Source organism: Eupeodes corollae, chromosome 3, assembly GCF_945859685.1.
Source record: "Eupeodes corollae chromosome 3, idEupCoro1.1, whole genome shotgun sequence".
Lineage (NCBI taxonomy): Eukaryota > Metazoa > Arthropoda > Insecta > Diptera > Syrphidae > Eupeodes > Eupeodes corollae.
The window spans coordinates 63204954-63229936 of NC_079149.1; the positions used below are offsets into that span (position 1 = coordinate 63204954).

General features: G+C 37.1%; 2 protein-coding genes across 4 annotated transcripts; both read right to left on the reverse strand.

Moving 5' to 3' along the window:
- Positions 1-581: 581 nt before the first annotated feature.
- Positions 582-2652, reverse strand: LOC129950852 (snRNA-activating protein complex subunit 3). Its single transcript, XM_056062770.1, has one exon. It carries the CDS (start codon positions 2516-2518, stop codon positions 1271-1273), a length of 1248 nt encoding a protein of 415 aa, XP_055918745.1. The 5' UTR covers positions 2519-2652; the 3' UTR covers positions 582-1270.
- Positions 2534-23004, reverse strand: LOC129950853 (uncharacterized). 3 transcript variants are annotated; one of them, XM_056062773.1, is made up of 4 exons: positions 10538-11461; positions 10345-10473; positions 4632-4708; positions 2606-2820 (listed from the first exon to the last, which is right to left on the reverse strand). In XM_056062773.1, exons 1-4 carry the CDS (start codon positions 10713-10715, stop codon positions 2755-2757), a joined length of 450 nt encoding a protein of 149 aa, XP_055918748.1. In that variant the 5' UTR covers positions 10716-11461; the 3' UTR covers positions 2606-2754. The 3 variants fall into 3 exon arrangements, with proteins under 3 accessions (XP_055918747.1, XP_055918746.1, XP_055918748.1); XM_056062772.1 differs by lacking the exons at positions 4632-4708; positions 10538-11461 and adding an exon at positions 22752-23004 and having other exon boundaries at positions 2534-2820; XM_056062771.1 differs by lacking the exon at positions 4632-4708 and having other exon boundaries at positions 2534-2820; positions 10538-11202.
- Positions 23005-24983: the final 1979 nt, after the last annotated feature.

A 24983-nucleotide genomic window follows, 5' to 3' on the forward strand; every position in this document is an offset into this window, starting at 1 on the left:
GATATTTCATAAAAAAAAAAACTTTTTAATCTGCCAAATGGAACACCTAACTACGCAATTTATTTAAAAACGGCGGTTGCAAAACTGTTTACCAACACCGTTAAGATGCAGGCCGACTTGAACCATAAAGTTGCTTCACATTATGCTCGTTTGGCAAAGAAAATGCTCCTTTATGAATTGCGGAATAAGGACTGGTGGGTTGCAAAATATTGGCGATAGCTGTGAAGTTAAGATAATTCAAAAACCAGAAAACTTTTTTCGAGAAAAATTACTAGCAGAGGCTTAGTAGTCTGAGAGCAGAATAATTTACTCGCAACTAAATCATAACATTTTAAACAAAAATTTCGAAAACACATCCAGCTATAAAAATATATCGTTAATATTCAAATCCAGATGTGATCACCTAATCTTAAATGGCAGTACATACAGCGGAAATTTCCAGCTATTCTGTACCCTATGCAACATGAAAGCAAAAGAAGACAGTGTTAAGACACGAAAGACTAAGAGTCTCCAGAAAAACAGTTTTACAATGCATAAACAATAGAATTATTAAATGGTGTAAATTAGAAATTATTGTACTGTTTTTTTGCAGACGGCTATGCAAAAGCTTTATTAAATTAGATTTGTTTTTAGTGTGATAAAGTTAATTGAAATTTTATATTTATACAAAACTTTAGTTTACAAACAAAAAGCCAAAGCTTTATAGAATTTGTTATGTTTATTCAAACTGTATTGAAATCTTAAAAAAAATGTACTTACTATTGCTTACTACTAATAGATCTAAATCTAAGTATTGACGATTGTCATATTGATCAGTGGAAGTTTTAAAACTGCTCAATTAGATCGCAACTTTAGTTCAAAAATCTTATTGTCAGATGGTTACCGAGTTCTGTTTAACATCAGCGGCAATCTATTATATTCAAATTAATATAATAATGTAATCTTACAATTTCAACCATTTTCATTTAGAGAACTTTCTGTCAATACTGTCACAACAAATTATAAGTTCCCACGATTGTAAGACATTTAGGAACATTTTTTACCGCCAGACAATAATATAAGATTTAAAAATGGTTTATCCAACATGTTTCCAAACAATTAAAAGAAATGTATTTTTTTTTAAATTCAATGTTAAAATAATTTTAATAAATACAAATCAAGTGAAAAATACAAATACATAAAGTATGTACTTAAGATAGTTTTTAATTTAATGGGATAACAAAATCAATAACCAACAAGACATAATAAATCAAGAATAGTATGAAAATGTTTACTTCATAGCAGTTTCAGCTTCGTTTTTGATCATCTTCGACGGACTAGGCTCATCTTCGTCATCTAAATCATCCTCTATTTCGTCAAAGACTTCTAGGTGCTCAACAGTATAACTTTCGTGGTCATCCAACTTTTCTTTATACGACACAAGTCTATAAGCATTAAATTCGTCCACTTTTTTTCCATTCACATAGTGAAACGAAATAAAACACACTGAACATAGATAAGCTGGATCATGCAGTTGCCTTTTACTATTTTTCACCACATACGCGTATTCTCGTTTCCCACACATGTGACAAAATTTAGCATTATACGTATTTACAGACTTCAGAAGTGGATATAGCTCCCGTACAAGGCAGGTATGCTTCGAAAGTAGTTCCACATAGGAAAATATAAACAGATGTTCGCAGTTTCCGTGATGCTGATACAATTGTGGAAAACCAAGGCTTACTTCTAAGTCAATGAAACGAGTTTCTTCCATTGAACGTGTCTGGAAACGTAATTTTTCGTAACCTTTAGCTTTTTTTGCTGACCATTCTCGAATTACTTCAGAATAGTCTGCGTTGGTCGGATTTCTCATATCGTTATAAAAAGTATTTTCAATAAAGAAAAATCCTGGGTCACTCAATTTCTCCGGATTCTCGACTCTAGGATTATTGCTTAGTTCAAAGAATCGTCTTTTATTACAGACGCATGAAATTTTGTCACGTAATTCGGAAAGGAAATTCGACCCCAAACATTGAAATTCTTCACTAAAAGTTGGGTATGTCCGACGCTTAAGAGGTGTATCAGTTTTAGGTCTATAAAAACGAATTGAAACAACAACATCGCTGTATGGCTGCAAATTATGATTTTCCGGGCTTACAGGTTTGTGAACTTGCTTAAAAGATTCTCGCGTTTTAATAAATGGACTACCAGCACTTGCTTCTTTCTCTTTAATTAACTTCTGCAACGAGTTGAGTCGCGCATCATTTGTTAAATTTTGTTTTGCTGTTTTACGCTTAAATTCATTAACTCCTGGTACATAGGGCGCAACACGTACATCGTCTGGTGAATCCAACATTTCCAAGGATGTAGAAGATTTAACCTTTTCATATTCAGAATTTTTACTTTGCATTCCTATCAGTCGCTGTACATCTTCATCGTTTTTGGGAAACTCAGTTCCTTTGAGTTCATTGACAAATTCGTCCAGAAATTTGCGAAAACTGACGGTCTCCGATTTAGGTATGTTGTAGATGGTGTCCATTGAAAAATTGATGTTTTAGTTTTGGTCGTGTTTAAGTTTCTTAAGTGCTTCTTCGTATGTCATGTCTATGATAAGAGGATTCTTTTCGGCTTGTTTATTTATTGTAATGTTATCTGGTATTGTAGTGTCTGTTGTATTGTTTTCGGATTCGACAAAAATTCGTGAAAAATTCAGGACTTTATTGGTTTTATTCAAATATTGGAATGTTTTTTTTGAGTATTTTTCGTAAATAGGGTCTATATGTTGTGGACTTGGATTCTCTTCAAAAATAATATGGGTTCCCATTGAAAATTCATATTTCCCTAAAATGAAAAGTATGTGGTTAGTTTTATAATTTTAAAAAATACTAAAATAAGCAATGTTGAGTAATAAAACAAATGTACTAATTTAATTTCTTATATTATTTTCTATCACAATTTCTCTGGAAACTTTAGAGCTCTGATATCGAAATCTTCGGTGGAGGGTTAAATTTTGAGAGAATATTTTATAATTACTAAAATCTTGTTTGTCTTTTAAATAATGCTAGCATAACAGTCTTTTAAAAATATACTGACGACTAACGATAAGGCTGTTTTATGAGTGGAAATTTTAAACCATAAAGAAAAATGTATTGATCCAGAAGAATAATTAAATACATTATTTATTTATCAAGGGTAACATTATGTACCATTCGCGATCCAATTGGACTGAAGCTGAAAGTAATTGGAAGTACAGCAAAAGAAGTTTGGAAGTGACAAACGAATATAGATACCTTGGAGTGAACCTCAACCCACGGCTAAATTTTAGTAGGCACCTTGGCATTAAACCAAAAACATCACAAAGTCTAATAAACTTAACATGGATAAAGATTTTCACGAACAACCTTACTTATTTCGAATTCGAGAAGATTTTATTTTAAAATTCGAGAAGTTTTATTTTGAAATTCGATCGATTCGAAAGTTCATTTAAAAAAAAAAACTAAGTAAACTTTAACTTTCGAATTATTCCAATCAAATGTCAATTTTGTGTCGTTCAGATATTTTCTAGTGAATAGCTAAACGAATTTGGTTATATTGACGAGGTTTTTTTTGTTATTTATAAAGGGCATATTCTAATTGGAGCAAAGGGTTTTTCTGTAAACCGTGTAGATGCTGACCAATTTTAGAGAGATGCCATGGGTCTTCATCTAAATACGGTGCTAAGTGCTTTCATTTCTTCCTTTTCATCGTCGTTTGTATGCACTTGGATATCTGAGTAACAATAACTATTTCAACGATTCTTTAAGCTACAAAGAAATGTCTTTAATATTCAAAGCAAGATGCGAAGTCTTATTTCTTAACGTTAGACGGTAGAGTTTCAACCAGTTCTGCACACTCTGCAATTATAAATGCAAAGAAAATTGCTTTCGCTTTATAAGCGTATGTCCAATTTTCAAATACAAGCGATTCTCTTATTTAAAAAATTCTCTCTCACTCTACCAGAGACAATTCTAATATTGGACGGACCAGATTGGAAATTTGCAGATTTAGAAAACTGATTATGAAAAAAAGATTAAACTAGCAGAGGTATATATATGATGTTAAAATCATTACATTTTACACTACTCAGCACATTAATGTGCAGAGAACACAGCACCTTGATCAACTAGACTATGTAAGGTGATAACAACACAAGACAGAAGGACAGAAAAGAAAGAAAAACAGAAAGAAAGAACACATGACGACACGCTGTAGGTTTCGAGAAGGTCTCCCATCTTTCTACTAACCACGCTCACTGATGCTTGATTTCGGTGATCGATGGGAACCGAAATTTTATCAGTGACTAGGCCGTTGCCATGTTAAAATCAATATATAATTAAAACTGAAATTTAAATTTAAAACAAAGTAGACCAATGAATAAGTGCTCGTCGCACTGACAACAAAGCCAAAGCTTTTAAATTCAAAAACAAACGTGTGATGTATTTATTTTAAAAATTGTTAATAAATGAATTACTTACTTACTTATCAATGTAAGTAAAGACTACATACAATAAAATTATATGTCTTATACCATTCTTAATAATAAAAAGCTACTAATTCTTTAATTCCATTAAATCAAGATTAAATTTAAGCAGTTGATGTTATGTTATACTTACTTCCATTATAAAAGATTCTACTTCCCCGTTGGGTATGACATGCACAAGTGTCCAATGCAATATTGATTTGATTTTACCTTTAAAAACATAAAAAGACGTTGATATACATATAAGCGAACGATAATTATTTAAAAACGTTAAACGAAAAATAACTCATCAATTCCATATTGTTACATGTGTATGTTAATACGTGTGTGAACAATGATATACAAGGTGTGTTCAAAAAGTACCCTGAATTTTTAAATTTTGCGGGTCTTGAGAGTCCGAAGGTCAAAATTTGTTTTGTATTGTGTTGGTATACATGTCCCTAAAGTATGATGCGATTTTCAGCTATATTCACTGTTTACTTTGTTTGTGGTAGTTGCTAAGGTTCGACGTGTTTTTATGAGCTCGGCGATTTTTGCTTGTTTAAACAATGTTTGACCAAAAAAACAATCGCATGAAGATCGCTCAGGAGCTATAAAATGACGTCAACGACGATCCAAGTTTGCTTGAAAGGGTCATAACTGGTGATGAAACATGGGTGTACGGTTATGATATCAAACCAAGCCACAATCGTCCAATTGGAAGCATCCAACGTCACCAACGAAAAAAGCACGTCAAGTTCGATCAAATGTTAAGGTTTTACTTACTGTTTTCTTCAATTATAATGGCATAGTACATCAAGAGTTCTTACCACAAGGTCGTACGGTTAATAAGGAGTAATACCTTGAAGTTTTGCGACGTTTTCGTGAAGCCATCCGAAAAAAAACGCTCAGATTAATGCAAAACAATTAATGGCTTTTGCACCACGATAACGCACCTGCTCACTCGTCGTTACTTGTTCGTAATTTGTTGGCCATAAACAATACCGTAGTCATGCCCCGACCGCCATATTCACTAGATATGGCTCCGTGTGACTTTTTCCTGTTTCCAAAGTTGAAGAGACCCATGCAAGAACGTTTTTCCTTGATTGAAGAAATAAAGGCCGAATCGCTGAGAATGCTCAAGGACATATCAAAAATTGAACACAACTTTTTTGAACACACCTAGTATAGCATCACTTTTAGTCGTTAGTGTAGGAAATGTCTTTGTATTCACTTAAATAATAAATGATTTGAAAATAAAATTTTGAAGCTCTATATAAATGTTTCGAGGTAATGCTTGATCTCAACTTAAAACATGGTATTGTTCAATTGGGTACTTGAAAACTACGAAATAAAAAATTCTCTAATTTATTTATACGAGTGGCACAAGAAGTTTGAATATAACTCTTTCAATAAATTATAGACGCGGAAACCATACTCGACGAATATTAATGTAGTTTTAGTCATCGGTCAGGCCAACAAAGTAGTTGAGTTTTATTTTGTTTTTCCATGTTTTGGTAATAATTGCTCCCAGAACCACGAGGCTTGGCAAACCGATCGACAGTGTAACGACAGACTAGGAACAGAGAAGGCTATATCTATTTCGTAGTGTACATAAATGTGTAACATGTACGTTTTAAGCTACTCAATAAAAATAATTCAGGAATAACAGCTAAGCTGCAAGGTGAAAATTTATTATTCATTCATGCATTTTATTGATCATTGATCGAGGCAACAATTAACTCTGTGTATCCTAAATACCTTGCTTGGGCTTTTTTATCCAGACACAGACGAAAGAGTGATTCAAGAATTATAAGTGCTGGGATTTAAGTTATGTATGCCTCAAATAATCGATTATTTGTTTTTGGGTGCTTTTATCAACTCACATTTGTTTCAATTGCAAATTATTTTTAGCGTTTGATCAGATGGAATCAGTTAGACTAAAAACGCAAAATAAATAAATAATTATGGATGATAATTCAAAAGTTGGGTTACTCGATGTCATCAACCAATTCATATACAAAGTCTTATTGTCCATGAGTGGTACTTAGGTTAGGTTAGGCTTAAGTGGCTGCGGATGCAGAACCCACACAGTTGGGCCAAAAGAAAAGGCCCATTGTGACACCACATGAATCTAGAGAATTACTTCTTGCTAGTCGAACCATTTTCAGCTTTTTACAAAGCGAAGAAGATATTTGATATCCTTATTAGCTAGTTCACTGGGATTATCGAAAAGGTAGTTTCCCAGATGAAGTCTGCGTCTTAGGTAAGAGATTGTTTCCTCTTCTTCCCCATCCATACAGTTCCTGCAGAAGTGATTTGAGGCTACATTAAGTCGTATTGCGTGTCTGCCTATAAGAAACCTATTAGGGAGCTAATATGAAGTCTGCTTTGATAACAATTCTTTAGAGCGCTTTAGGTCCAGTAAAGGCCATATGAGTTTTGTGGCTGCGCACGTTCGTAAATTGTGCCACCTAGAGTTTGTTATCGTAAGAGCTGTTTCTTTAAGCAGACGTTTACATGTAGCTAACGGTATAACTATCTTCTCCCTTTCAAGCTAAATAGGTATGACGGTTCCATTTTTAGCGAGTTCATCTACTTTTTACTGTGATGTCTCTGTGGCCCGGCACCCAACAGAGGTCAATATTAAATTGCTGCGCCACCTCCATTAGAGACGATCGACAATAGAGGGCCGTTTAAGATTTGGTTGAGACACCGTCAAGAGATTTAATAGCAGCCTGACTGTCAGAGAAGGATACCACGTTTTCTCTTAGCCAGGAGAGGACCTCTTTGATCGGTAAAATGTCCGGTTGGAAGACGCTACAATAATTAGGGAGGCGGAAAGAGATGCTTAGATTAAGTTTTTCTGGGTACACACCACTACCAGCTCCCTCATTTGTCTTATATCCATCTGTGTAAAAATGAATGCTTTTGCCTTGCCATTCATCTCTGGATGGAATGAATACCTGGAAGTTTTTACCAAATTGGGGGTTTGGAGTAGTGTAGTCTATGTACCTTTATAAAGAACCGAAGAGGTTCAAAATGATAGAGTGCCCCACATTATTGTTGGTCCATTGACAGAGGCGTTGATTCTTACAGCTTTACTCGCTGCCACTTGTTTACTGAAGATGTCGAGGGGTGTCAGATGGAGGAGTATCTAACGCAGCTGAGTGTGTGGTTCTTATTGCCCCGCTTATGCAGAGACATGCAGTGCGTTGGATTCTGCTAAGTTTGTCGAAGTATGTGACTTTCTCCATTGCAGTCCACCATACTGCAACCCCGTACATAAGTATTGGTCGGATGACCGATGTGTATAGCCAATAGGTTATGCGAGGTTGAAAACCCCTATCCTATGGCTTTCTTGCAAGTGAAAATAGCTACTGTAGCTTTTTTAAATCTTTCCTGAATATTAGGTTTCCAATTAATTTTTTGTCTAATATTAGGCCATCATTATAGCAGAAGTGATAGCCGATGTGTCAACGTTGTTGAAAGCACCCTCAATATCCAGGAATGCAACCATAGAATATTTCTTTTGCTCTAGGGAGTATTCGATAGTTCTTACCGAGTGCGCATGAATGATGATAGGCTAATAGGTCTTAGATGTTTAGGGTTGACATGCGAGCATTTTCTCGCCTTGGGAATGAAAACTACCTACACTACTCTCCATCGCTGAGGTATATAGACCAGATCTAGACAACTTTTGAAGATCATCTCAATGATAGGCAAAGTTATATCGATGGTATGTTGTAGCTCAGCTGGTACGATTTGATCTGGACCTGAAGATTTATAAGGTTCGAAACTGTTCAGAGCCCATGTCAAATTTTCTTTTGTAACAAGACCTTGAGGAAAAGTTAAGTTAATAAACGATCCAGGACGGTTTGTTGTATTAACGGATTTGGAGCAATCTGGGAAGTGGGTGTCTAATAGCAGGTTTAGCATTTCTTCCCAAGAGTTAGTCCATGTAAGTTTTTAAGACAACTAGGCCTCTGAGGATTCTTCTATTGAGCTAAAGAAGGATCTCCATGAGGATCTATTGGCTATTCTCAATTCTTGTTTATACTATTTGGGGGATTCCTTAAATTCCTACAATCTTGGAGGTGTCTACATTTTTTTGCACGATTGAAAAGCCTTCTACAACCTTTCCTGAGTATTTCTAGTTCAGCAGCCCACCAATATGGTTTCTTCTTTCCCCGTACTGTAGTAAGGAGGCAGGCAGTTACCATAGCTTTATTGAGGGCTGCTGTAAGCTCATCGACTTTTTGATCAAGTTCAAGAGCGCACAAGGGAGGATCAGAAAGTTCTGGTTTAATCAGACTTTTCAGAGTTGTCCTATATATTGTCCAATCTTTTTTCCTATAATTCCGGAATTGCATCGGTTTTCGGTTAGGTTAGGTTAGGTTATAGTGGCTGTCCAAGATGGAACGGACACACTTAGGCCAGTTTAATGGCCCATTGTGATACCACATGAATCTTGAGGCTTTCTCCTAAGCTCAATGGAACCAGTTAGAGTCTCTTACGAAACGTGAGAGGCTGATTATCCCGATATGATTTAGATCGTTAAAGAAGAATTCTCCTAGGTAATTCTTGCGTTTCCGAGCTAGAGCAGGGCATGTGCAGAGAAGATGAAGAACAGTTTCTTCCTCTTAATCGTCCATACAGCTTCTGCAAAAGTCATTTGAGAATACGCCTAGTCCCATGGCGTGCTTTCCTATTAGACAGTGTCCGGTTATGACACCTATTATCGAGCTTATATGCGATCTGCTTAGAGAGAGCAAGCACCTTGAACGTTTTAAATCCAGTGTTGGCCAGATGTTTTTTGTGGCTTGACACGTGGTGATGTTGGTCCACCTGGTGCCTGCCCTACTCACAGCGTCTTGCATTAGTAGCAGTTTACAAGTAGCGATTGGTATGCCATTACTTGCCAAACGTGGTAGGATGGGTTGTACTGTACCGTTCCTGGCGAGTTCATCTGCCTTACAGTTACCTGGAATGTCTCTATGGCCCGGCACCCAGCAAAGGTGAATATTAAACTGTTGCGCCATCTCCATTAGAGATGATGGACAGTTATGGACTGTTATAGAGTTTGTAGAGACTGAGTCCAGAGATTTGATAGCGGCTTGGCTGTCGGAGAAAATACGGATATCAGATGTTGATATCACGTTTTCTTTGAGCCAAGACAAGACTTCCTTAATCGCCAAAAGTTCCGCCTGGAACACGCTACAATGATTGGGAAGGCGGAATGAGAGACTTAATTTCAGTCGTTCAGAGTACACACCACCACCAACCCCTTCTTTGGTCTTTGAGCCATCTGTGTAAAAGTGGATTGACTCATCCTCTAAGAATGTCCTATCCTCCCAAAAAGATCTGGTAGGTATAGAAATCTGGAAATTCCTATCGAATTGTAGTTGGGGGATGGTGTAGTCTGTGTGCTTTGGAATTGATTCTAAGTACCTTAGAATTACGGAGTTTCCAATGGTGTTGTTAGTCCACTGCGACGAAGCATTGAGGCGAATAGCAGAGCTTGCAGCTTTTTGTTTACTAAATATGTCAAGAGGTGTAAGGTAGAGCAAGGTGTCCAGTGCCGCAGACGGGGTCGTGCGAAGCGATCCGCTTATACATAGGCAGGCTGAACGTTGAACTTTATCGGTTTTCGGGACTCTTCAATAATTTTGAATTGGAAGTATCTATGATCGGAGAACGAGTGCTCCTTTGATACTCTCCAATTCAATATTTTATTTGAGAGATATATATAACGATACAAGAGTGATATCTAATCTTTCTTGTCGATTTTAAGTAACGAAAGTTAGTTCCCTACCTGTTACTTACTACCAGATTAGTTGTTAAAATATAATCAAAAAGAGACTCACCTCTGTCATTGATATCGGTGCTACCCCACGTAGTATGGTATGGTACCAGGCAGTGGGCCCTGGTGGTCGTAGCCCAAATATGCTGATACCAGCCAGTAGGTATGGTTGTCTGTGGAGACGTCTTTATCACTGAAATAGGGGAGCAAAAATACATTTAGATTACGTTTTACTAGTATGCAGGACCTTGGGTTACCTTTTCCTGTTACATATAACACGTAGTAGACAGGAGTTCTCAATCCTCGAACCAGGGATTTCAAAATCCAGGGCTCTTGGATGAGAACGACATCTTCCCCAGTTTTTGACAGGAGGAGAAGTAGGGAGGCCGAAGCCTTTATAGAGTGTTGGAGATTAATCTGTAGTATTTGCAGCATTTTGGCTACAAATATATAGATCAACCTCCACCACTGTTAAACCCAGCTCATCCAGATCAGACGAAGAGAAACCTAACAGTTCATTATCTTCCTCACTGGGGAGAACTTTGTCGGTTAAGTCATCAGTCTCCATTAGGGATATACTTTTGACATTTTCAGGAGAAGACTGTGCTGCGACAGAAGAGGGCCCCGCCACATTCTCATCCACATCCAAGAATGGGAAGGTAATGATAGCACTGGGACCCCTTACGTCCTGCGACACAGCTTCTGAAGAAGGTTCGGAAGAAGACTGTGTTGCGACAGAAGAGGGCCCAGATACATCAACATCTACATCCAAGGAAGGGAAGGTGATAGTAGTACCAGGACCCCCTACGTCTTGCGACACAGCTTTCAAAAAGGGTTGTGGAGGCTCGCATGAAGCGTATACCTCATCTTTTTCATACATACGTAGCGTAACTGTCTCGAAACCGTATCTTATCACTGCCTTTACTCGCGCAAGAGAAGCCACAGTCTTTATTGATTACGATAATCGCACTCCGATAAAGACCCTTTGGCTCCAGTTTCGCGATCTTCCAATCGTGACAAGGGAGGTCCGGGTTGCTGATCTTAATCATCTCACGTATGTATGTCATCAGGACATGAGGTTTCTTTAGGGATCCAAGCGCGAGCTCTCGGCCTACATGGAATATCTTCCTTTGTAACGACCTCGAGCTTTGCACCTGGCCAAACTTCGCCCAGCATGCCGACAGCAAGCGTATAGAGATCGCACGACCTCTGATCGTTACAAGCCATGAGTTTGACATGACCTTGATGCCAACCCTCATCGCTTGTTACAGGCGGTGGACCCATATAATCTCGCATGATTTTGAGGAAACCAGCCGAGAGCCTCAGTTTCACCATCTGCCAACGGTCAGAGGTAATTGTGCCATCAATATTGCTCCTATCAATGACCGCAACTGTGATTTTGTTGAGCTTCTTAAGTACATCACTAAAAGGTTTAGTGAGAGGTACTCTAGCAAAGTTGGGAGTGCTGGTGTTCTGCACTTTGGGCTTTTTAAGGACGGGAGTGGACTCCTCCAAATACCTTTGTCGCTTTGACGTGGATCCGTAGCGACTAGTTTTGTCAAGAATAGATTTAGCCCACTCCTGCCTCTTGCTAAGGATGGGATTACTTCGATCCCCCAATGTTGAACCAGGAGATTTTAGAAAAATCATCGCATAGCGCTGTTGTTTATAAGAGCTCCTAGGAGTATTCTGGAGAGGTTTTCCCTCTTTAGTAGTGGAAAGATCATTATTCACGAACTTTCCACTGCCGACCTGGCAGTGACTTGACACAATCCCTTCTTCGGTGTTTGGCACAGGAGTAACGACAGCCGACAGCCCAATTGGGAAGTTGAAGAGAAGGATATGTTTTGGGGAAGGAGAGACGAACAGCAATTAAGCCATAAGCGTCCCAGGAAGGAAACTAGGTATTGACAGACAGTGATACAATATACAGTCAGGGGATAAGGAGACATCAGCCAGCATAACCGCACAAGAAGATGGGCAGTGACTTGGCACAATCCCTTCTCTGGTGTTTGGCACAGGTGTAACGACAGCCCAATTGGGAAGTTGAAGAGAAGGATATGTTTTGGAAAAGGAGAGACGAACAGCAATTAAGCCATAAGCGTCCCAGGAAGGAAACTAGGTATTGTTAGACAGTGATACACTATACAGTCAGGGTATAAGGAGACATCAGCCAGCATAACCGCACTAGAAGATGGGCAGTGACTTGGCACAATCCCTTCTCCGGTGTTTGGCACAGGAGTAACGACAGCCCAATTGGGAAGTTGAAGGGAAGGATATGTTTTGGAGAGGGAGACGAACAGCAATTAAGCCATAAGCGTCCCAGGAAGGAAACTAGGTATTGTTAGACAGTGATACACTATACATTCAGGTTATAAGGAGACATCAGCCAGCATAACCGCACTAGAAGATGGGCAGTGACTTGGCACAATCCCTTCTCCGGTGTTTGGCACAGGAGTAACTACAGCCGACGTTGCCGCTGAACTGCCGTCCGGTGTAGATACAACCTGTACCGCACAAGTAGATGGGCAGTGACTTGGCACAATCCCTTCTCCGGTGTTTGGCACAGGTGTAACGTCAACCGACAGCCCAATTGGGAAGTTGAAGGGAAGGATATGTTTTGGAAAAAGAGAGAGCAATTAAGCCATAAGCGTCCCAGGGAGGAAACTAGGTATTGACAGACAGTGATACACTATACAGTCAGGAGATAAGGAGACAGCAGCCAGTATAATAGGACAAAGCCGACGGGGGAGGGGGTAAGGATTGGGAAGTGGAGGGGCGAGCGACCTTTGGTTTCAGGACTCTTCTGGAGAAATAATTCCCGAGAATCATTGACCTTACTCAGCTTCTACAACTCGACAAGTTCGACGCTCAGGTAGAAGATGAGTGGTACTTGCAACGAGGAGACGGAACAGCTATCAGTCCTAGGTATGTGTATTACAAACTACGCCAAAAACGCTGCTAAGTGTTAAGGTTTTCTCCGAAGATGCAAGAAGTTGTTTACCCCTTCTGATCTGGCTATAATTTATAAAGCCTATATGGAGTCTCTAGGACAGAATTCAAAAGAGAGCTCTTAAAATGGTAGGTGACCGTTGTCTAACTGAAACTTTTGCATCTCTCGAGCACCGTCCCAAGGTTTCATGTCTCTCATTATTTTATCGCTACTTCCATAAGCAATGCTCTAATGAAACAGCCAGTTGCATTCCTCCTCTCAAACAATTCAACCGTAATACTCGTTCTTTTAGGAATGCACATCAGTTTACCCTTGAGCCCAATTCTGGTCGTACCGTAAAGTACAGATTCTTTTTTTAGACGCACTACACGAATGTGGAGTGATTTACCAGAATCAATGTTTCCCACTCATTACAATGTGCATCGGACTTTTTCCTCTTAGAACGGATTGTAAAAGCCTCATACCCACAAGAAGGAATCAGCCAAAAGAAAGGAAATGAAAGAAAAGAACCCTTGTTTGACGAAGAATGCTCGTGAAATATCATTTGCGTGGTTGAGGATTTTCCTGAATGGAAAACGCTTTACTATCCACACAAAACTGTCTTCAAATGTAATGCTTTCCCATTTCAAGGATCTTTTAAATCCTGAAATAACGCCGACAAAGTGGCAATTCCAAACACCTGGATTCGTAGTCGACTTTTTGGACTGTGCATTTACATTTAACGAGTTGAAAAAAACATTGAAGCCGCTTGAAGATGGAAAACCAGCCGGTTCGAATGGTATTCCTGTGGAATACTGTCATGCTTAAAGAGCACCTTTTACAACTTTTAAATACAGTTTTGGAGGGAGAACTGTTTCCAGATGAATTTCGAGATGCTATTATATTTCCAATCCACAAGGAAGGATTTTTATTTAATCATTACTTATCAGTTTATCACATGTGCCATTATTAAATCTGAAGAGATTTTTCTTAAATTTCATTATAATACTTTCAAAACTATGTATTTTATCAGTACTATGTCAGCCAAATTCTGAATTTTTTAAATATCTTACTAAAGTGACTGGACGACTTGGAACAATATATCATTAGATTAGCCATCATATATGTACACTAGAGTGACCGCAATAAATCGATTTTCGAAATTGGGTCGGGGGAACCCCATAAAATGATCAGTCTTTGCAGATTTTTAGCTAGCCAAAATTTCAGCTCGATTCGATAACGCTAAATGCTGCCGACACGTGCTCAAAGTTTCAAAAAACTCTTTTTTCTCTGTTTTGCGAAGTAAACTAGCCCTACCTCCCAAACAACTGTCCCTATTCTCATTATTTATACAGGGTGTCCCGTAAGTAATGGATAACCCTGAAATGCCTCATAGTAGACTTTATGACCGTCCTGAAAACTGATAAAAAAAGTTCTATCCCAACCACAAGAAAAGTTATATGCATTTTTTTGTTCTGTGCTTTATTTTTTTTCTTACTTTACATTTTTGAATACCACGGCTACAAGTGAATGAGTTCCATCATTTTTTTCAGGAATATTTTACATTACTTGTGCCAACACATAAGTAGAAGAAAATTATTATAACTGTTGGACTTCTTAGAGAAACAAATTATTTAACATTGAATTTCAATGCAAAATGTGAAAACAAATAGTTTTTGAAAAAGTTAAATCATAGCTGGTATAAAAAAAAATGCATGAACTGAGTGGCCAACTATTTTAAAAAATGCGCGTTTAATGCAGATTTCAAAATGGTATTACTTATTATTATATCTAGAGTCAATAGCATGTTATTGGTAAAAATCTGCAATACTAGAGTAAATTTAGCAAAAACAAAAGTTTTCAAAATTAGCACAGTAAACGTTAAAATAATACCAAGCGTTGAACATAGCAGACTTTTGATTTATTGGCGGTTTCTACGATGTTGTCCTAATGATAAATCCAAGCTTTCAACTTCTAGGGCCGAATACATTATTGATAAAAATGTCAAAAAGTGCAAAAAAACGGTTACATTTTCTAGCTTGTTTTGAATTTTACCTGTTCTATTGGGCTTTAACAAACCCATCAAATATTTTGTTGGTTGCTAGTTTATTTGTTATTTTCTCCAAACAAAAAGTCTTCTGATTCAATTTTAATTGTTTTTTTTTTAATAGTAAATTGTAAGATCCTGAGAAAGTGAGACCGCATAAATTCGTAAGTTTTTTAAATTTTGAACCAAAGTTTTTGTAATTTGATCTTAATTCATAAGATTAAGACCACGACGAACACTTACTTACATATATCGTTTTTATTGTTCATTCTTCAGAAAAATTAACGGTCTAAATAGCTGTTTTCCTGAACCTGCTTTTCGATAATTAAGACTTTGGATTGAACTTTTTCGATGCCACGTATTTTGCATTCTGCATAAGAATATGCAAACATACATTTCATTTATGGAGTGTGCTAAGGCAACGCAAACGAAGCTGTGACTCTGTATAGGGAAAGGTACCCTAACGCACGTCACTCGGATTATCGAGTGTTTATTAGAGTCCATAGCTGTTTCTCGGAAGGAAGTGAATGATAGTGAAAATTGAAGAAGATCCTCAGTTTTTTGACAAAATTCTTTGGAGCGATGAGTCGACATTTAAAAGAGATGGCTACACTAATCTCCACTTCTGGGCACTGCAAAACCCAAACATCATGAGGGAAGACAGGTCTCAATACCAATTCAAAATAAACTATTGCACTGGGATTCTCAATGGGAAAATAATTGGACCCTTTGAGTTGCCGTTGATTTTAACTGCCCAAGGTTATTTGGAGTTCCTCCAAAATGATCTCCCAACCTTGCTGGAAGAAGTGCCTCAAGAACTAAAGGAATCCCATTGGCTTAAAAATGATGGTTGTCCAGCACAGTTTGCTGTGCCTGTACGGGCATTTTTAAATGCCAGATATCCAGGCAGATGGATAGGACGTCTGGGACCAATTTTATGGCCACCTCGTTCACCAGACCTAAATCCACTTGATTTGTTTCATTGGGGATGCATTAAGGAAATCGTATACAGCAAGCCGATCAGGTCTTTAGAGGAAGTAAGAAATCGTGTGGAGGCAGCTGCACTTTTTTGACATTTTTATCAATAATGTATTCGGCCCTAGAAGTTGAAAGCTTTGATTTATTATTAGGACAACATCGTAGAAACCGCAAAGTCCAACAGTTATAATAATTTTCTTCAACTTATGTGTTGGCACAAGTAATGTAAAATATTCCTGAAAAAAATGATGGAACTCATTCACTTGTAGTCGTGGTATTCAAAAAATGTAAAGTAAGAAAAAAAAAATAAAGCACAGAACAAAAAAATGCATATAACTTTTCTTGTGGTTGGGATAGAACTTTTTTTATCAGTTTTCAGGACGGTCATAAAGTCTGCTATGCGGCATTTCAGGGTTATCCATTACTTACGGGACACCCTGTATAAATAATGAGAATAGGGACAGTTGTTTGGGAGCTAGGGCTAGTTTACTTCGCAAAACAGAGAAAAAAGACAGTTTTTTTCTTTGAGCAAGTGTCGGCAGCATTTAGCATTATCGAATCGAGCTGAAATTTTGTCTAGCTAAAAATCTGCAAAGGCTGATCATTTTATGGGGTTCCCCCGTAACGAATTCGACAAAAAAAAAATTTCTTCGGGAGTTGCGGTCACCCTAATGTACACCCAAGTACAAGTTCGATTTAATAAAATCGTAAACAAAACATCCTCAAAAGTTACCCAAATTTTGTATAATCACCCTTGTATTTAAATAATTAAAAAAAATATTTATTTAAGTTTGTCGTATGTACATATCGCACCCTTAGAATGAAAGTGACCTTACTCAAAAATTGCAACTTGGGAGAAATGATAATTCGTTGGAAATTATTGCTTTTCGTTGCGAATTTTTTTTTAGTGACTTTATTGGAAGTGTTTTATATTTATAGCTTTTTTTATTTAAATTGACTGCCAATCCATTTTCCGTTACATTTCACTGGGTGCCAAAAACGTTTTTTGTTATATGAAGTGTTTCTTTTGTATAAATATATATATTTTTGTGTTATCCTGAGAGGTCCCTGGAAGAATTTTTAGTTGGCATTCAAATATGAAAGCCATGGCATAGCGCAATAAGTTAGACATTATCTTTCTTTCGGAGGCCATAGCTATTATATATGATAGTCAGTTTGCTTATTTTATTTTCGGATATTTTCATTTGCTATTCTCTTTGGTTTGTAGATTTTGATTCAAAATTAAATAAAAATGCGTAGAGGACCTGTTGAGACAGATACAATGTCATATGATTCGGAATCCGACCTGGATTTTGGCACCGATGATTCAAATGAAGATCCTGTTTGGCACCCAGAAGAAAATTCGTCCAAAGAAGATGAGAATGTGTCCGATGTCATTGGAGATATTTGGCAGGCACAAAGTCTTCGATTTTGGGGGAAAACAGAAGTTCTAATCGAGATTTCTACTCAAGTTTCACCTAGTGACATATATTCCCATATTGTTGACGAAGCATTGATTCAATTTATAGTTGATGAAACTAACCGTTTCGCGGAACAGACCATCGCAGCCAAACGGAGGTCCAAGTATACTCGGATGAACCAGAGGATCCCAACTGATTCAGCAGAGATAAAGAAATTCTTTGCGTTGATGATCTGGAGGGGCTTGGTTCCACTCGGCCGAATGGAAGAATGCTGGGAAACGAAAGAAGTATACAACATGGCGCTTCCTAGGACAATTATGTCCAGCAATCGTTTCCAGGTTCTGCTTTCAATGCTTCATTTCGAAAATAACGAGACAAGTAAACAAACCAATCGCCCCCGGAAGATTGAAAAACTAATTGATCATCTTCAAACAAACTTCAAAGCACTTTTTTATCCCGGAAGATTTCGTTATTGGCGAAATTCTAGGTCGGCTTGTATTTAGACAATATATACCAAACAAAACTCATCGGTATGGTGTTACGCTTTTCAAACTCTGCTCTAATGATGGATACACATGGACACTTAGAGTGTACACTGGAAAATCTGGTACGGGTGAGCGAGAGAGGTCGGATTGGGCAAAAATGTATGTAACGGAACTTTGCCAAGGGCTTCTCAATAAAGCTTCCTTTTCTCTTTTAGTTGACAACTTTTATACCAGCTACGAATTAGCCCAGTGCTTCTTGCAACAAAGGACCCATGTTGTAGGCACCCTTAGAGCTAACAAGCGAAACCTTCCAAAAGAAGTCCTTCTCGCTAAATTGAAAAGAGGTGAAGTTATTTCGAGAGAAGATAATGATGGAATTGTCGTTTTGAAGTGGAAAGACACCAGAGATGTTAGAATGCTTTCTACCAAACACGCTCCAGTTTTGGTACCTACTTCAAACACACGCTCTGCACCTGTACGCATTCAAGAAAGTAGTAGTCAACCTTCCACGAGCTTTAATCCACCTACGAGATCAAAAAGAACTACTCACAGATTACTAACTAAGCCTGAAGCAATTCTAGCATACAATAAAAGGAATTGATTTATCGTATCTTACGCAACAACTTTGAGAAAAGGCGTCAAGTGGTACCGTAAACTAGGAATAGAGCTTTTGCTGAGAACGTCAGTCGTTAACGCTTGGGTAGTGTACAAAAATATAACACCAACCAAAATTTGCATTCGAAAATTCAGAGAAAAACTTTTCCTTGAGCTTCTTAATATGCCATCATCTTCATCTCGACCATAACTACCCCGAACCAAGCATCACCATTCGAAGGACAGTGAATGATCCTGGGATAAAAATTTGCGGAAAGTGTAGTGTTTGCTATAACCGCTATAACCGCAAAACTAAAGAAAAAGGTCGAGTTTGTGCTAGAAAAGAAGCAAGACAAACCTACACTTTCTGTGAAGATTGTCCAGTACAGCCTCAAATGTGCCACGATTGTTTCAATCAGCAATATAAATAAACTCCAAGATATTCCAATTTCTAAAAAAAAATTCTAAAATATTTCAATTGTTCCTAAACTTTACCTTAGCTATAATATAAAAATTGAATTTATTTACTTTTTAGTTATATTTTGTAAAGCAATGAAATTTTAATTTATTTTGAACTGTATAATTTTTTGAATTAATAATTAAAAACAAAATTAAGTTTTATTCATTCCAAAGAACAAGTGGCTGTAAAATCATTACATTCTTGAAATTGCTCAAACCAAGTTTACCTAGCACATCACTGGGTGACAGGGTTTTGAATGCGTATTGAAATTTTTTCCTAGTAGCTATCAATTTTGATAGCCAAAGCATTATCTGAATACATACTTGGCTATCATATTTGATAGCCATGGCACCACTGAAAACATAACTGGCTATTAAATTTGATAGCCATGGCAGTCAATGTGTTAATCTCAACATTATACTTAAACAAAAAACATTAAAATTTAATTTGAGGATATTGATTATTTCTTAAACTTTCAAAATATAATTTGGCTCATCATTAACATCAAATGAAATATGTGAGAAATACAATCAAAATTACTCAATACTATAATTTCTTGAAGACTCTATTGCTCATTTTCCACAAGTTGCAATTTTTGAGTTAGGTCACTTTCATTCTAAGGGTGCGATATATTCCCAACAAGAGCTATGAAAATAAAGCAAAATTTGGTTAACAAATCATTGGAGTTAGAGATACAAATAGAACTCAAATTTCAACTTCTATGTTTTATACAATTTTAAGGAATTGGTTATTTTTTTACATTTGCTACATTGCACATTTATAACGAGACTATAAAGGAAGAAGGAAACACAGCAAAAAGAAGATAATAGCCCTACTCGTACAAACTATTCGTAGTTAATAATGAAGCAACAAGACTTAGCCTTGTCTAAGTAGATTCTTTGTCTCTTCGAAAACTTTCTAGAACACCTATAATGGAGCCTTCTACCAGGGCTAAATTAGTTTTATTGAATGACAAGTGGTAATGTTAATCCATCAGCGGATCGTTTTTTTGTGTCATGCTTAAGCATAAGTTAACTAATTAATTCCTATTTCGTCAGCTTTGCAGTTTACTGGAATGTCTTCAGAAGAAAAGCACCACTTGGGAGTTATCTTAGGTAAAAAGATACCGTTGGACGACACAGCCTTCATCCTCTACTGGCCGGACAGGGCGAGAAATATAGTTTTGTAAATGCCGGGTTGTAAAAGTTAAGCAAAATTCATAACATCAGAGGTTGAAGCATGGAATCTACTTTTCGATGATGTTGTATTCGAAGCTTTAGTTAAAAATACTAACATTGAGATCAGCAACCAGCGTCAAAAAAGTGTTCCACCAGCTGATTCTCTTTCGCCTTCAACGTCTGCCCAACATCCAACTTCCGGAATGATCGACACAACAGAAAAATAGATTCGTGCTGTAATTGATTTACTCTAAATTTGCTGGAGTGTAAAAGCAAGGTCGAAGGAATACCAGGGACATGTGGACTACAAAGTGCTCCACAATCTTCCAGGCTATAATTCAACTCAACTGGTTTGAATTTTTAATTAATTGCATCCGATTTGATGACCGGGAGACGAGATGTCGCTCGGATAAACTGGCACCAGCACGGTTCATTTGGGACAAATTTAATTCAAATTGTTTAAAATATTATACGCCAAACGAGTATTGTACGATTGATAGCAGCTTTAAGGATTCAGAGGTAATTGTCCATTTAAAATATATATTCCGTCGAAGCCAGACAAATGCGGCATACAACTTATAACGATGTGATTCCGGCACTTATTAGATTGTATCTGGGATTCCTTACGTTGGAAAATAAGATCAAATGACCCCATACCGCTGCAGTTGGTACTCAAGATTAGTGAAATCATTCATGGTACGGGAAGGAATTTAACAATGGACAATTGGTTCACAGTACAGTAGTACCCGTGGCATGATGGTAAGTGCGTTGGACTGTCATGCAAGGGGTCTTGGGTTCAATCCCTGCTTGTGCCACCTTAGTTTAAAAACAATTAATTTTCGCGGGTACTGCCTCTTGCGAGGAATTGACAAATCCTTCAAGAGTAATTCTTGTCATGAAAAAGTGATTTCTCAAACTAGCCTAAAATTGTAGGTCCCTTCCATTCCTGACAACAGTTCTCGCACACAGGAATGGTTGAGAGTTGTAAGTCACTAGGCCCTGGTTCACAACGGACTGTTGCGCCACCCCATTTGATTTGATTCACAGCATAATTTCACTATAGTCGGAACGTTGAGGAAAAATAAAGTTAAAGTGCCACCAACCTTCTTATCCAACCGAAAAAAGGAACTACTCTCTCCTCGTACTTTGCTTTCAAGGACAATTACCTTGGTTTCCTTCACTCCAAAAAAGGCAAAGGAGTTTTGCTGGTATTCACGCTTTCCAAAAGCAAAGAGGTTGATTCGGTTACAAGAAAACCTGAGGTCATCGTGTTTTATAATCAAACAAAAGGTGGCGTTGACATATTTGACCAGCTAGCTCATAATTACTCCGTTGCCAGAAAGACTCGTAGGTGGCATATAAGGTATTTCTATGGGATGCTCGACCAGGCGGGAATCAATGCAATGGTTCTCTATTCAATAGGAAACATTTCGAAAATAAAAAAATATAAGCTCCGCATCTTTTTGCAAAATTTAGGTTTGTCTTTGGCAAAACCATATATGCAAGGCGTTTGCAACAAAGTATCCACAGCCATTTGTGAAAATGTGCTTCGAGAATCAATGGAAGGCGATCCTCATAATAACGATAATATTTTACTAAGGGAACCTTAGTGTCCTAGGACACGAGATAAAAAGTCCAAAACGATATGCTGTACTTGCCAAAGGCACATTTGCCCCGAAAACCGCAGCGAAGTATCCAATAGCTCTGTTTATATGTTGGAGAAACAGGACTAAAAATATACCGGTAAGACTTATAAAGCCTAAACTTTTTCAATATACTAATGTTCCCTTACATGTTTTCTTTCAGAAACAAAAAATTGGAACATTGAAGCTTTAAAAGCTAAAATTTTCAAGATTTATTGAAGCCTCGTATGGTCACAGCACCTAAATGAAACCTTTTTAATTACAAAGGCTGTGAATTGAGTGCCATTTTTTGTTAAATTAGTTTCAGAATACTTATTTATAATAAAATATTTAAATTTTACAAGATTGTGTTTTAAGTTGCTGATATTTTCAACCCAAAAATACTGGGGTGCTCAGGAACCGCATAGGTATGTGTTAAAAGTTATTCGAAAACCCTCATGAATTCTGGGGTTAATAAAGATGAAGAGTTGGATAGTGGGACCGCACTTACAATTCACGTCTATTAATACGGATACCTTTTTGCGTAGGGAGTTTGCTCTAGTAAATTACAGTTTTGAAATTCAAATCTTAAAGCACATGGTTTTCATATTTTATTGGTTAACAAAAAAAAACGGTCCTTGGAACCGGTATCTAAAGTATATCTACGTATGTATATGTAATACTTAATTTATTTAAATTAAATTCAAAAAATGGATTTTAAGATAAATGTTTGCTGTTTTGTGTATTAACTCACCCTTAAATATGTTTCCATTCACTTCTGCGATGGGATTTTCTGAATCAATGCCGATAATTTTTACCAAAGCATTTGAGGCTTCGGATTCATTTATATTATTTTTGAAGTCGGCAAAAACTAAAATTTCTTCTTCTTCGTAATCAGAATCACATGTAGTTTCTTCTGTAGTCATAATTTATTACTATACCGCAAACCAAAGCGGTAAATTCCAAGCCGAATTTTATTTCAAAATTAAAGAACAAGAAAATTACTACTCCGGGCAAAATAAAATAAACTCAGCAAGTCAGCTTCAGCTTCACAAACAAAAAACAATCTCAATTCAATTTCGATTCCTCAATCCTCTTTCCTCTTGTGGACTATCGATTCGATACTTTGTACATCTACATGGAGTTCAAGTCAGTTTGGTTTGACTCTAACTTAAGTAGCGAGTCAATTTATAACCCCGTTTGTAGTAAGTAGTTTCAAAAGCTGAAGTTGAATAATGGTCAGGTCGACTCATGCTTCTTAAGCAGTATTCACATGAGCGCGACCAACGAACGACTAATGAAATACAAAATTAATAACAAAACGATAGCAATATAGTTTCTTTTTGATTTATGATGCATACTTTTACTTTTCAATATCGCATATTAATAAATTAAAGAAAACAAATTTATTCGTCGCAAACAAAATTATAGTTGATACGAACTGTCAAACTTTATTCGCGTTCCACATTATCCACACTTGCAACGAATAAAATAATCGCGCGTACTTAACCTTAAAAGATCATTCTTGTTCTTGTTTCAGTGGTGAATGGTGTTTGGCTGTGGCTTCTTGTCAAACTTCATTCGCGACAAATTAAAAACTCTCATGTGAAAGAAATGTCAAATTCGACGAATATTCGTTCATTCGTTGGTCGTGCTCCCGATCTTTTTTGGTAATGAATACTAATGCCAATAAAATGTTATAGTAGTTAAATCAAAAATCCGATTTTCGAGATATTATCGGTTTTGGCCGAAAGTCTACATCGAAAACTCACTCAAGTTTTCCCATACAATATTCAAAAGCTAAAAGTTTTTGTTGACTCCTGTTTTATATAAAACATGCCGAAAACTAGTAGTAATTTATAGATGAATTAAACAAACAAACCTTTCGAAACAGTCAGCACTCAATTAAATGTAATTTATGTAACAAATGTAAACAAAATAGCTGATGGCTGTTGTTAAATTTTCATTTCGAAATAAATTTGGTAGTGGTCAGTAATATTATTTATACAATTTCATTACAAAATATGGAACATTTTCCAAGGTCTAAAATAAAAGCTCCGGTGACTATTTGCGGCACTGGTGGTTCTTTTATGATCTTTCTGAGTTTCAAATGCTCTTTGTTAAGTGAGGAACCGGTATTTGCTATGGCTACTAGCGTGACGACCCCAAACACGAGGACCACTTGCTCATAGTGTGTAATGACGTCTTCCAACTCGTCGCCACCAATATGGTCGACGCTTTCGCTTACTACCTGGAGAAAGACTTTCAGGTTACTCAGTTCAATCACAAGGGTTTGGGAGATATGAGAAAGGTGATAAGTTAATTTGTGGAGGAGAATAAGTATGAAAGGAAATCTGAAAAGCGATGCCAATTTCAAGAAGATCCTCAGTGCCTTGGACAAGCCAAGCGAGTGTGATTTTGGTACGAATCTGGAACTAGGAATTGGCTTTTTCAGCTCCGGCCATAAGGACCTAAACGAAATCGTTCAGAATTTTCTCAACCTCGCTTATAAGCTGCTTGGACGGCCACAATACATGGCGATTCTGAAGGCACATTTGGCCAACAGAAGCAATAGTCATAAGCAGTATTTTGGATTGAGTTTGTTGTGAAAAAAAAGAAAATGTTTTAAATAAAATTAAGTTTTGTTGTTACAGTTTTGTTTTTTTTTTTATTGATTTGATCGTATATTTTCTACACAATTAGCTTCTTTTTGGTGAATTATTCTGACCGGTTGAAGTGAACAAAGAGGATGGCTGCAGCAAAGCGAGGTTGTAGTTCTTGTTGGTTCATGTCATGGGCCCATTCCACCCGTCCACAGAACTTCAGTTAAAACTCTGTTTTGGAGACGAGCTAGTGTTACGGCACTGATATGCTGCTCTATCACAGCACAGGAAAGGATTATCGACTCAATTGTGTCGATGGCAAAGAAAAATCCTTAGGAGAATCTTTGAGTGAATACATACCATATAGAACATCTTCACTGTGT

What these genes read in the sequence shown, in the direction of transcription:
- LOC129950852 (XM_056062770.1), bottom strand. Translation starts at nt 2,518, where the DNA reads ATGGACACCATCTACAACATACCTAAATCGGAGACCGTCAGTTTTCGC.
- LOC129950853 (XM_056062771.1), bottom strand. Translation starts at nt 10,715, where the DNA reads ATGCTGCAAATACTACAGATTAATCTCCAACACTCTATAAAGGCTTCG. An exon ending in GTTATATGTAACAGGAAAAG is followed by an intron (nt 10,474 to 10,537) that starts GTAACCCAAGGT and finishes CCCCTATTTCAG; the next exon opens with TGATAAAGACGTCTCCACAG. An exon ending in CACCGATATCAATGACAGAG is followed by an intron (nt 2,821 to 10,344) that starts GTGAGTCTCTTT and finishes TTTTCATTTTAG; the next exon opens with GGAAATATGAATTTTCAATG.